The sequence below is a fragment of the Oreochromis niloticus genome, linkage group LG3 (assembly GCF_001858045.2).
Source record: "Oreochromis niloticus isolate F11D_XX linkage group LG3, O_niloticus_UMD_NMBU, whole genome shotgun sequence".
NCBI lineage: Eukaryota > Metazoa > Chordata > Actinopteri > Cichliformes > Cichlidae > Oreochromis > Oreochromis niloticus.
This window is the reverse complement of record NC_031967.2, coordinates 41,657,619-41,670,011: the sequence shown is the minus strand read 5'-3', so window position 1 is coordinate 41,670,011 and position 12,393 is coordinate 41,657,619. Positions and strand designations below refer to the sequence as shown.

The 12,393-nt window shown below is 41.5% G+C and overlaps 1 protein-coding gene across 3 annotated transcripts in view; it reads right to left on the bottom strand.

The window, feature by feature from the left end:
- The window catches only part of LOC100704195 (F-box/WD repeat-containing protein 7), a 51,183-nt gene that overhangs the window by 20,149 nt on the left and 18,641 nt on the right, over positions 1-12,393 (bottom strand). The window contains exon 2 of one of the 3 annotated variants that reach the window (XM_025905543.1): positions 5,629-5,910. The exons of 1 other annotated variant lie outside the window; for it this stretch is intronic. In XM_025905543.1, the coding sequence (XP_025761328.1) occupies positions 5,629-5,784 (156 nt within the window). In that variant the 5' untranslated portion in view covers positions 5,785-5,910. Of the gene's footprint in view, positions 1-2,453; positions 2,857-5,628; positions 5,911-12,393 lie in introns of those variants that run through there. One more of the 3 variants, XM_003456468.5, reaches the window with a different exon arrangement.

Here is a 12,393-nt window from a genome sequence, read left to right as displayed (position 1 = left end):
AAATTAGTATTAAATGAAAGTCTTATATCCTCTTAATTCACTTTAATAGATAATATCTGCTTTATTAAAAGCCTCATCAGTCTGGAACACGAAGTTTACATGGTAGTGTTGGGATCAAAAACAGTTTGTTTTGTGTGGTTTGGAGCATAAAAGATGCTCAGGTTATGCAGCCGATGACTCTCTGTACCGTCTCTTCTGAGGTGAAAACTTTCACCTTTTCAATATTTTGCTTTTGCAGTTTGAAGCTTTAATGACATTTAAGCATTCAGATGTTATTTTTGTGTCATTTCAGCTCTTTGATTCCTGTTTTTGACACTTAATTTAACTCAAAATGTAACTTAAGTTGCATTGAGATAAAGCATGAACACCTGCTCGATCTCTAACTGTTGCTGTTTGCAGATTAAAGGATAAACAGGTAGCTGCTATAGATTAGTTTGAGTTGGGCATCATTTTAGCTTATGTCCAATGCATTGCCTCTCCTTAGGGAGTAACACTTTCAAGGTTTTAATCTTGTAGTCTTAACCAAGCACTTAACGACTAAGTACTAAAGTGAAGCTTGACTGAAATGAATTTTGACCCGTATTAAACCCCACATGTTGACCTGGCCGCTCAGTAGAAAGCCTTCATTCATTTGTGTTTTCAGAGAAAAAGGAGGAAGTAGTGTCAGTTTCTAAGGCTTCATTCCTGTGGTCTGTAACAGAAGATGTGACTGACCATTATACACTCAGCTTTAGCTTGATTTCAATGTGAATTCTGGTGTTATATACAGACTATGTGAGCCTAACAACGTGTCTTACAGCAGCCGTGCTTTTCATTATCTGTCTTTTCAGGAGGTGTAATGTAGGGTTTCCTTCAAGTTTTAATACTGAAGTCATTTTATTGTAATTTTAAGATCTTCAAATAATCAAGAATTGGATCCTCACCTTAAGCCTGACTGGAGTTTATTTTATGTATTTTGCTCATGTATATGACCACAGAAAAGGCAGAACACTGACATTGACATGCCTGTGCAGTGAAAGGCTCCACCTTTGTTTGTTTTCACAGTATCGGGAGAAAGAAAAGTCACTGTCAAGGTTTCATTCCTGTGGTTCGCAGCACTAACAAAGAGTAAAGACTTTTTTTTCCCTGCTTTAACCAGCGTTTGCGAGGCAAACAACGCAGAGTGTGCTGGTTTTTGAAGGTTTTTGAAGGTTCATGGAAGAAAAAAAACGAGGCAATTTTGAGAAAATTAAGCCAAACAAAGCAAATAATATCGGCTGTACTGTCAACCTTCCTTATTTTCCGGGGAAAAAAAGTTTGTAAGGTGTTATTCTCTGAAGTTCTCTCTGCAATCTTATGCTTTTAACCTTTAACAAATCACACTCAACCAGTAAAATTGCAGTTTTATCATGTGCAGAGTAAAGTGCCCTCCATTTAATTGTGCAGGGAGGAAGAAATGTCACTTTCCAGGGCTTACCCAGCATTTATGAGCCAAATAGCACAGCTGCTAGAGATTATCACAGCTGTACTGTAAAATATCCCAGTTTTACAAAGGTGGGGGGGTCATGTTTTAAAAGTTTTCATCTTGCAGTTTGAGGTTAATTTGATTTAAAGTACTTTTTCAACCTTTACTAAACCCTACTGGACCAAAATGTTGGTGTTTGCATGGTTGCACAGTGGACTAAACCACCTTTTATCTGCATTTTCACAGTGTAGGGAGGAAAAATGTCACCTTCATAAGGTTTTATGCCTGAAAGAGGAACAAACATAAGATATTGAAGTTAAAACTGACTAAACAAAATGTAACTCAAGTCTCACGTGGCAAAAAAGGGTCCATTTACATGACAGTACAGTGAAATACAGCCTTATATTTATGTTAAATATGAACAATATGACTTTTGTAGGTTTAGGCAGAAACATCTGAGGCAAACAACACAGATCGCAGCTGCTGTACTGCAAAACATCGCTCATTTCAAGAAGCACAAGTCACTTTGTGAAAGTCTGTATGTAGCCTGCTGTAATAAACCATATGGGACCAACATTGAGGAGTTAGCTGTACTGTGGAGCACACCTCCTCCACCTGCATTTTCACAGGGCAGGGAGGGAAAAATGGAATCATTGAGGTTTGTAGCTATAAATACTGAAATAAGTATTAGATACTGAAGTTTAGAGTTTAAAGAATTTATAAGATTTTTAGGTTTTATGTCACCGCGGCTGAGGCAGTAAAATCTATCACCAATAATCAATCACAGAGAGGGGGACACGGGAAGGAGAGGGAGGACACAGATGAGGTGCCCCCCCTCTCTGGTTCCGCAGTGGTCCGCGCTCGCACGCGCACACGCACGCGCCGCCGAGGCATTTCGCTGTCAGGGAGAGAAACGCCTCGTCATGCCGGCGCACGAGCCTGACAACCTTCAACATCTGCACCACAACCGCCCGTATCGATCTGACGCTCGTCTCTAATCGATACTCACTTTGTAGAAGATGAGCTTCAAGGTGCCGTAGAAACCCATGGCTGCCCCCTCCGGTAGGTACGAGCCTCCCGGAGCCCCGAGGGGGTGGAAAAAATATATATTACAAAGTTCAAATGAATGAATCCGGAAATAAAATGTGTGAAAATAAAAATAAAGAGGGATATCCGAGAATGGGCGTGACGTCACAGATCCATGGGGCGCTAATCGATGAGTTTGACAGAGGAGCCGCCGAGCTGCTGCCGCTGCTTCAGGATCCACTCACTGACTGACTCCCTCTCTCCGCTCCAGCTCTATGCGGCTCGACCTCCACGGGAACACGCAGGGACATGCCTCTCCGTGCCTCGTGAGAGGGAGGGTGGAGCCTCTGTGCGTGTCCGTGTGTGTGAGAGTGTGTGTGCGTGTCCATAGCACGGTAATTATCGTCGTGGTAGCCTAATTACCACGAAAACACTCGAGTTTGAGTCCAAAGCGTTTAGAGGGAAACAAGCAGCTGTTTTTAATGACCGCAGACACACATCAAAGGTTCCGACCAGGAGGAAGAAAGACAGAATTAAACGATTAAAAATACCTCACCGGCCACTTCATTAGGTACACACTAGAACAGTTGCACACCCTAAATATCACATCCTCTGCAGAGACACCACGGTGTTAAACACACCCGTTATTTAGTGTAATATACTGGGATATTTATTATTCGTGCTATGTTGTGAATTTGACTTATTATTGTATTATTTAACTTAGTTTAGTTGCTGCTCTTACTGTCTTGGAGCAACTGTGACCACATCATTTTCTCTGGGATTAATAAACTAGTTTGATTGTCATACACCTGTACACCTGCTCATTAATGCACATGTCTAACGTACCAATCACATAGCAGCACTCAGTGCATTTAGGCATGTGGTTGAGGTGACCTGCCGATGTTCAAACTGAAGATCAGACTGAGCGAGAAGGGTGTATTTCAGAAGCTGCTGATCTCCTGGGATTTTCCCGCACGACCATCTCTATGGTTTCAATGATGTCAGAGGTCAGAGGGGAATGGCCAGAGTGCTTCACGCTGGCAGGAAGGCAGCAGTAACTCAAATAACCGTTCACCACCAAGCTATGCAGAAAAGCATCTCTGAATGCACAACACAATAGGCCTTAAAGCAGCAGAAGAGCACAACACGCACCACTCCTGTCACCTAAGGACACAAAGCCAAGGCTACAATTCACAAAGGATCACCACAATGAAAAATAAAATGAATGAAGGAAAAAATGTTGCCTGGCCTGTTTGCTGCTGTGACAGGCTACATCCACACAGACGGAGCTATTTTGGTAAATGTAACTTTTTCTATGAGTTTTGGCCTTTTGTCCACACATAAACATCATTGTGCACCATGGAAACAGAGCATTGGAAAAACTCCTTTTGAAAACATAGTTTTCATTTCTATATTTCGAAAAGAAGGACAATGGTGATTTTGTCTCACAGCGTCAAATATGTGAACCTTTGTGCACTGCTGAAGAAGGCGATAGTGTTATTATTTGTGGGCTGTTGATTGGCCATTTCCTCAGTGGTTAAGGCTACATGACCTTTTGGGGGGGGTAATATCATGTAGACTGAGTTTTTTTTCCAAAACCAAAAAAATCCAGGAATGCTATACTAGCAACATGTACCTAATGAAGTGGCATGAGCATACTAGCAAACTAGATGTTTAATAGGTCAGGCCAGTAAAATTACTGGCTTATTTCCCTTTCGTCTACTGTCAAAAAAAGTATCTTGTGAAACTGTTTTTTTTAGCCGTCCGTTCATAAAACTGACATCTCGACAAAACCACAAATCGGTTTGTTTCCACATCACAAAGCAAAGCTGCTGAGGTAAATCAGTGATTTTTAACTTATCTAAAACAAATATATCTATCTATCTATACCTATATATACCTATATCTATCTATATCTCTATATATCACTATATCAGGACGTAACACACACACAAAAAAAAAAATACCCAGACTTTTTCTCACAATTTAAAGTTTTTCATTACTTCACAGAACACTTTCAAGCTTCAGTGTTGGTGTTTCTGGCTGCTGCCATTTTGACTTTTTTTGACCAACTAGCTGTTTGTCGTAAACAGAGGGTTTAAACAGTAGGTGGGTGGGGCTTTTGAGACGCCCATATTAGAGACATCCCCTCTCTGCTGCCATGTCCTAATCACCTCAGAACCCTGGGGAAGCGTCACTTCAGAGTTAGCGTGTTCCAGAAACAGTGAAGAAAACCAGGATTTGTTTTTTACCTTAGCGAGGTAACGTCCAATTAGGCATGTAGCTTATTTAGTGAGTCACAAACACACAACAGCACAGATGAAATGTTTTACTACTGTCGCTGTCTTTGCGAGTTGGAAATCCGACTTGAGATGGGGTCCAGACTCAAATTCTGACTGGGAACTTTGAAATTCTGGCTACAACTTATTCAGGAACGTGTCATATGACATCATACAGATCCAAAGTGTGAAGCGTGAGCTTTCAGCTCACAGGGATCCCCGTCACCCATCACTGTAACAGCAAAGCACAAAAGAGAACTGTCTGAACCAAAGCTGCAAGCTGACCGCTGTAAACATTCCCACATGGAAAAGAAATAGAAAAAATTTATAAAAGACTTGCATAAGATGTGGCCTACTTCATTTGGTGAATCATATAAGGCTTATATGATTTACTCATGAAAGTGGCCACTTTCTCATTACTTTCATTTATTGTTTTAGTAAGTATGCAAAACATACAAGCTTAATTTATATGATTTTTCAAGGGATCTTATATCTGTTTTCACTCTTGTATCCTTTTCATACAAGTTTCACACAAGACAGATACAAACTTTATAAGATTCATATATATCTTTTCCGTATGGGTTGTGACGTTACTCTGAAAGAACGGCCACACAGGCAACAGGAATAAATATGATGCGCTCTCACATAAACAAACACACACGCACATACGGGCAGCAGGGGGTTGTTGGAGGTTGCAGCTTTCTCACAGCTGATTGACCTGAAGGTCGAGTGACACTCCCACAGGCGTGCACACACACGCAACCGCACACAAACACACATTAGGCAGCTCTGGGAGTTGGTGGAGGTTAATTTGGGAGGTCAAGCCTTTCACTCACTGCCTGCAGAGACAAAACATCCAACACCTTCCTCCTCGCTTACCTGCAGTGTTTTTTTTTTTTTTTTTGCCTTATCTTCCCCCTTCTGGATCTCTCTTCCTTTGTTACCCTGCTGGCTGAGACGCTCTGTTTTTCCCCTTCTCGTCTTATCTTGATTACATACCAGCGCACGGAGGAAGTTGCTGTATAAACTTGGCATCCAGAAAAATGGAAACACCTGTAAATCCAACAAAGCAGCCCTGCAGCCGGTCAAACTGTATCAGCGCTGAGGTGGTTACGTGGACTCTGTTCGGTCTCAGAGGAGTTTGTGATGCTGTTGTCTTGGCTGTATCACACAGAGAGAGAGAGGAAAAGCTGTATATTAAAAACACCTGAATGTATAACCCATACGAGCCTGATTAACACGTGAGACGGGATACGCTCGGTCTTTTTTAATTACATTTACAGACCGGATCCAGATATAATGTTGGCGCCTGTTAGTTTGCTCTGAGCTTAATCAAAGACAAACTTTCCAAACAATGCTAAACAGATCATCGGTGCATGCTCAGTATTCCAGCTTGTGGCCCGTCTCCTGCTACTTTAATCTACAAAGGTCGCCACTGCATTCCTGATTGTGTCCAGAGAGACCATTTCTTCTAAAAGTACAGTTTATTTGAAAAAAGAGGCACTGAGCTGTTTTTACTTGTGATTTTTGGACTAAAAACAAGAGGACTTAATGGGAAACCAGCTGCATTCTCAGAGCATGCACTGCATTTAGTAACTGATGCTGCTGCTTATAAGCAACAACTGAAACCAAATGCTGTGCCGGCAATTTTGTCCAATAATGACTCTGAAAGCTCCCGGATAGTGAGTGAAAATTGCTTTGAGTAACATTAAAAACGAGCGATATAAGACATCCTTCTACTGGTCAGTGAACTCTCTGCTCCGAAAGCCAACCAGAGGTCGTGACCTTTGTCAAACAGGAAGTGATAACCTGCCAAATTCAGTCGGCTCAGCAGTCTCTGAGTGCCCACTCACACCGATGCAGACGCAGAGGATGGAGGTGTTCACCAAGCGAGTAATTATGGACCATCTTTGCACGTGAACAAGGGTTAAATGTCATCTCCTAACTCACCCCACGAGAAACCACTCATTTTTCCCGCACTACATTTGCAGTATATCATATCAAGCCATGAAACAGCGCCACCCTGAGACTATAAAAACTTTACAAGTTACAGCACCTTAGAAGTGGCCGCTTCATTTATTCCCAGCTTTTTTGAGCACTTATAACTTCTTAACCTCCTAGGACCTGCCGTCCACATATGCGGACATCACATTTTGGGTTATTTAGACCAAAATACTCAATTTTGCTCTACATGGGCCTGATATCCACTTACGAGGACATTATACTGCTACTGTTCTATCAAAATTTTAAACGAATATCCTCATATGTGGCTCTCATTTTTCTTAGAAACAAAAATCAGGTAAAAAAAAAAAAAAAATCAATCTGGTAATTCTTTGTTTTTACATTCATCGGGCCCCAATCAGCCCAAATATCAAAGAGAAATTAAAAATGCATGCTGTGGAAGAGTTCGGGTTTTAGGAGGTTAAATACAGGACATAGAAACTTGAAAGTCAGTTTTCAGAAAAAACACATTTAAGCTCTTAAAACTCCAAACAAACCAATTCTACACCAACTCGCTGTGCTACAATATGAATCTGAAATCTCATTATTGTTGCATGGCCAACTTTGAGCATGACTTTCAATTATGGCAAAATTTTGAAGAACTCTAAGAAATTTTAAAAGAACAGCTGAGATGTTGTGTGACGTCGACACAAACACTGAAGTTAGTGTTGAATACTGTGAAGGACTGGACTGATTTTATACACATGTATGTGTATGCATGTCCAAGACTTTCATTTAATGTGACAACAATGGTCAAGATTCGCCAAGGCTGAGCTGGTTTGGACACGTGTAGGGGATGGTAACGATGGATATACTGGACAAAGGATGTTGAAGATGGAGCTTCCAGGCAGGAGGGAAAAAGAAAGACCTCAGAGAAGACTGATGGATAGTAGTAGTAGTAAAAAAACCATAATGCCTTAAGTATCATATTATTGACTGTAAGTCTTACAGTAGAAACACATCTGAAACCCGTGCTTTAATACTTTATCCCCAAACAGACTCTTCACACGCTTCTCCCACAGCAGCTGTCATTTACCTGACCTGCTCTGACCCCGCCTCCTGGCTACAGCCATCCTGATCACCTTAATCATCAGGACCCCAGATGATCTTTAACCTCTGAACCTGCTAATCTGTACACCTCTCTTTCTCTCTGTCATCACATCACTTATTGGTCAATCCTCCTCCCTTCATCTCTTCTTTGCTGCTTTTAAGCCTCTCCCCTTATTTCCTTTGTGTCACAGCACTTCCTTCCTCCCACCTTTTCCTTCCATTATATCTGGGACTAATTCTTCTCTTTCTCCTCCTCGTAGTTTCCATTTTGTCATAAATCTGAATTCAGCATCTCCCGCTGTCTGCTTCTAATTTATGTCTTTTTCATCCCTCCACTGGTCTGTTTTCTCCACAGAAACATGCTCGACATGTGTCACAAATTAATTCTGGAAGTTAAAAGCAAAACAAAGAGTGCATGAAGACGTAGGTGGAAAATACAATGTTTGGGTTTTTTAGAAGCATCCCCGTGTCAGTGGTAGGGTCTTAAAAGTATTTTCTGAACCGTACATCAGCTGATTTGCATTTTTTTTCGTATCATCTATAATTCAAAATAACTCCATCATCTAGATTTAAGTCTTATTGTTTTTCAAGTTTCCCACATGCACACGTTTATTCTGCAGCTCCTTTGTAATGAATAGAAAGTTTTTCCCATCTCACATATGAAACTAAAGAAACTAAAATTTGCTCTCTGCTGTGAATTTACAAGAGAAGCCACTTTTGGAAAAGTGAAGACTGGGAATATTAGACGCTCTCCTGCTCGATGCAAATCTCTGAAAGCAAAACAACAATTAAAACCTGATCGCAGAGAGAGCTGACAATCATTTTATTTTCCAGCAACTTTGCAACGAATCGATAACTTTACAGCAGACGAGACTGCAGCGAGTCTCCAAATCCTGTAACAGTATCTACGGTATTATTTAGTGGCTCTAAGCAAAAGATCACCGGTTTGATCCGAGGAGGAGACAAATCCCTCTGGGGGTTTCATCAGGAAAAATTCTGCCACACCAAACATGAGCTACCCACTGTGGTGACATCTTGTGAATAAGTGAACAGCCAGTAGTTTAGGCATTTTCAATACAACATTTTTCTAACACGTTTAAATTTCATGCAGCTTTAATTCATTTTTGGGAGTTTGTTTAGTTTAAGTTTTAGGATGCTGGTGACTAGATGGCGGGTGGTCTGTGGCCTCGTTCCCATTTGCCCATGTGTGCGCTGGATTTTTAGCAGCTACTGAATTTTCAAAATAAGAGTAGGTTTTCGTAGCCTGGAGCTCAGATTACAGAGGGCTTGAAAGTGTCAGACACTTTTCTGATTGGCGACACCTTTCTGGAGAAGACTGAAACAAGTCCAGCACGCTTCAAGCAGTGGAAAAAATAGTTAGCAAACACAACACTGGCATTGTGATCATAAACAAGGCTTAAAGTGGGGATGATGGTATCATGTTTGTGCCAGTCTGTAATAGTTTTTGGCTACTCTGAGAGAAAGATTTTGGGTACGAACATCAAAGTTTCCAGTTTCCTGTAGTCCTCCAAAAAACAGCGACTAAGGCCGACTGGAGTAGTTCACATTGCTAGTTGTTATTCTACAGCATGTAGATGGTCTGCAAAGTCATGCTGGTCTATTTAGTCCAACAAGCAGTTTCAAACAAAACAAAACACACACAAAAATGGACGGATGAAGCCAACTATACTTGGGTGGTCTGCCGAGGTGAAGTCCTTTGTGTGAGAAACACTGCATCTACAGCATTCAAATCCCAAGTTGTAAATCTTTAAACATCTGAAAGGACCATCATGAGTGACGAGAGGAAGAGAAGTCCTGCAACAGATGGTCTGACCCCCACACAGGGCCCAGATCATCATGGAGTCGGTCTGTGATTACTTCAACTCAGACAAACAAAACTCTTTTGGATAGTACTGATCAATTTCCAAAAAACACAGAGTGTCTCTATACAGGAAAAGATCGCCAGCTTACATTCTCTTCTTCGTGTAATTTTCCCTCCACCCTGTTCATCCTTCAAAGCTCAGCCTCCCTCCCTCTCTGGTATGTAGACCCACAGATTCTCTCCCTCTGATGACCTTGTAAAACCTAAAACTTGTGTGAGTGTGTAAGTGTGTTCTGCATTAAAGCACACCCTTTCCCACACTCAAGGACTTCGAGTGCATGTAAATTTCCAGAAGCTACTCTCCACTCGGTCATGCTGCTCGTTATGTAGCAGCAGAGGTTGGGAGACCTTGTTAAGGCTGATATGACGCTCAACTGATAAAACAATGGATGGCATGTGATAAGAGAGGTGGCAGCAGTCCTTGTTGCAGGGAGAGTGTATGATAACTGTGTTGCTCTGTGGGGGCTGGAGTATATGGTGGTATACGAGATACAATCTTTGTTCCAGGGCTTAAATTTGGCCAATTTTATGTTCAAGGTTGTCTCGTTGGGGAGCTACAATCTCAGGTTGTTTCTGCTGAATGTTTTCCATCAGGTGCTTTGAGACATTACAGAAGTTTAAACTGACGACGAATTGTTGATGCCCAACCCTGTGAAGGAGTCACATTTCTGACCTTATGTGGCACATTTAGGCTAGGAAACTGCAACCTGTACAATCTGTTTTATTCGAAGTACTCAGACATGCATCTGATCTAAAGCGATGGCAGTTTGGCCGTTTGTCAGGAGGCAGAGCGTGTCGCTTACCTGGTCAGAAACTCCGCGATCTTAAGCTCTGAAGTTCCCCTCGGTGTATTACTGTACTGCTCAGCCATGTGAACTCATGCCATGAAGCTCCTGGTATACAGTTTTTGTGCTGATGTTAATGCCAGAGGAAGTTTGGAGCTCTGCAGCCAGCAGAGCGTTGGCAACTTTTACGCTCTATGCGCCTCATCATTCGACACCCAGTCTGTAACTTTATGTGGCCTGTAGTTAATAAACACTTGGGCTTTGCAATAACACCACCTAGAGTTTAATTATCTTTGCCTTTCGCGTCTGCGAAGGGCACCATACAGCAAAAGTGACATCATATCTGCTGGTGCACGCCGGACTTTGGTGTCATGTCAGACAGTTGTGCTGCCACTGAAGCCTCCTGGTAAAAGACAACCATACGAGCCTTCCACACCATAGCTGATGTGGTGGTATTATCTGAGTGTTGTTCAGGAGAATACTTCAGTGTACACCCACGCCCTCAGCGCTCGTTTTAATGGTACAGAGCTGTGGCGGCAGGTTTCTGTGCAAAGTGACTAATGTGGTGGGTACAGATGGTTGGAGAATGTGTAGTGTTGAAGACAAAGCTCTTTAGAGGAACCTATCCTTCATACATGCTTGTAAAGGCAGGCACACCTGTGTGAATGGGAGTGAAAACACCTGAATACAAAGATTCAGAGGTGTCGCCTATTATTTTTGACAATGTAGTTAGTGTATTTAAAAGTATAAAGCCATTCTTCAGGTTGGTTTGGGACGTTGATATTTGCTCTGTGGTAAAATAGATGTGGACACAAAGACGATCATAAGAGGTCTTTACTGCAGCAATGCTTAAAGCTCAAAGGGGAACTGAAGCCATACAGAATTTAAACTTTGGCTAAGTTTTACAGGAGTTCCATAATTTGAACCTCACAAATCTTCCTTATAATAAGCATTTGTCCTCCAGCTGTAGTGATGATTAAGTTGCAAAATGAAGAAACTTCATGTAGAGATGTTAATGTAAGGTTTTCATAACAAACTGCTGCTGACAGTGACAGATTTTTAAAAAGAAAAAAGATGCATCCTCTTAAAAATGCATGCATGGTAATATTAGAAAGACTCCAAATCCAGCAAGGTCAGAATTACAGAGTCACTCTGCAGTTACTTCATCATCTCTGCACACTGGAAGAGTAAACTGTCAACTTCAATGGGCAGTCTAGATAGAAAGCACTCTTCTCACACACACTAGGGGAACCTCACTCCCCACTATTAGTTCCTATCTTTTACAAAAGCACCTGTTTATTTCCTTTGATTCAATGATTTTGCAATCTAATAAAGCAGATTTTCATTTCTCATTGTGTTTTATGCACCAGCTCATTGCTGATAGTCCTACTGCCCGCTGCGAGGCCTGTAAGCCCAGACTGCCGACTTCTTCACCAGCGCTTTGTCCAACATCTGTTTTAACTCTGTTGCCTTAAGTTTAGATACAGGAAATATTTTTATTACAGATAGGCTTTGATTTAGAGCTCTTTGCGTTCTCTTCTTTTAGCTCTTTTTTTTTTTTTTTTTTTTTAAATTTACCTTTAGGCTGCAATACAATTCAAATACATTTATTTTTTGTGTAAGGTTGATTTTAGCTGCTGTGACAGTTTCTGATCTTAACCCAACTTGATCAGAATCCACAGAAACTATTAACACACACTCCAAAAAATTATTTTCACTGGTCTCCAAGCAGCTAAGGTTTGGAGCTATAGCTGGGGTCATCAGCAGTGACTATGACCTCACAGGGTTAAGCTCACCAAGTCAGTCTGAGTCACTCACACCAGTGAGGTTCGACTGTTATTAATCGGGATTTTTTTTTTTTTTTTTCCCCCCAGAGGTTGTTTTGGTTCGTTTTAGGATGTTGTGGCCCAGGACTGGTTCTGGTCC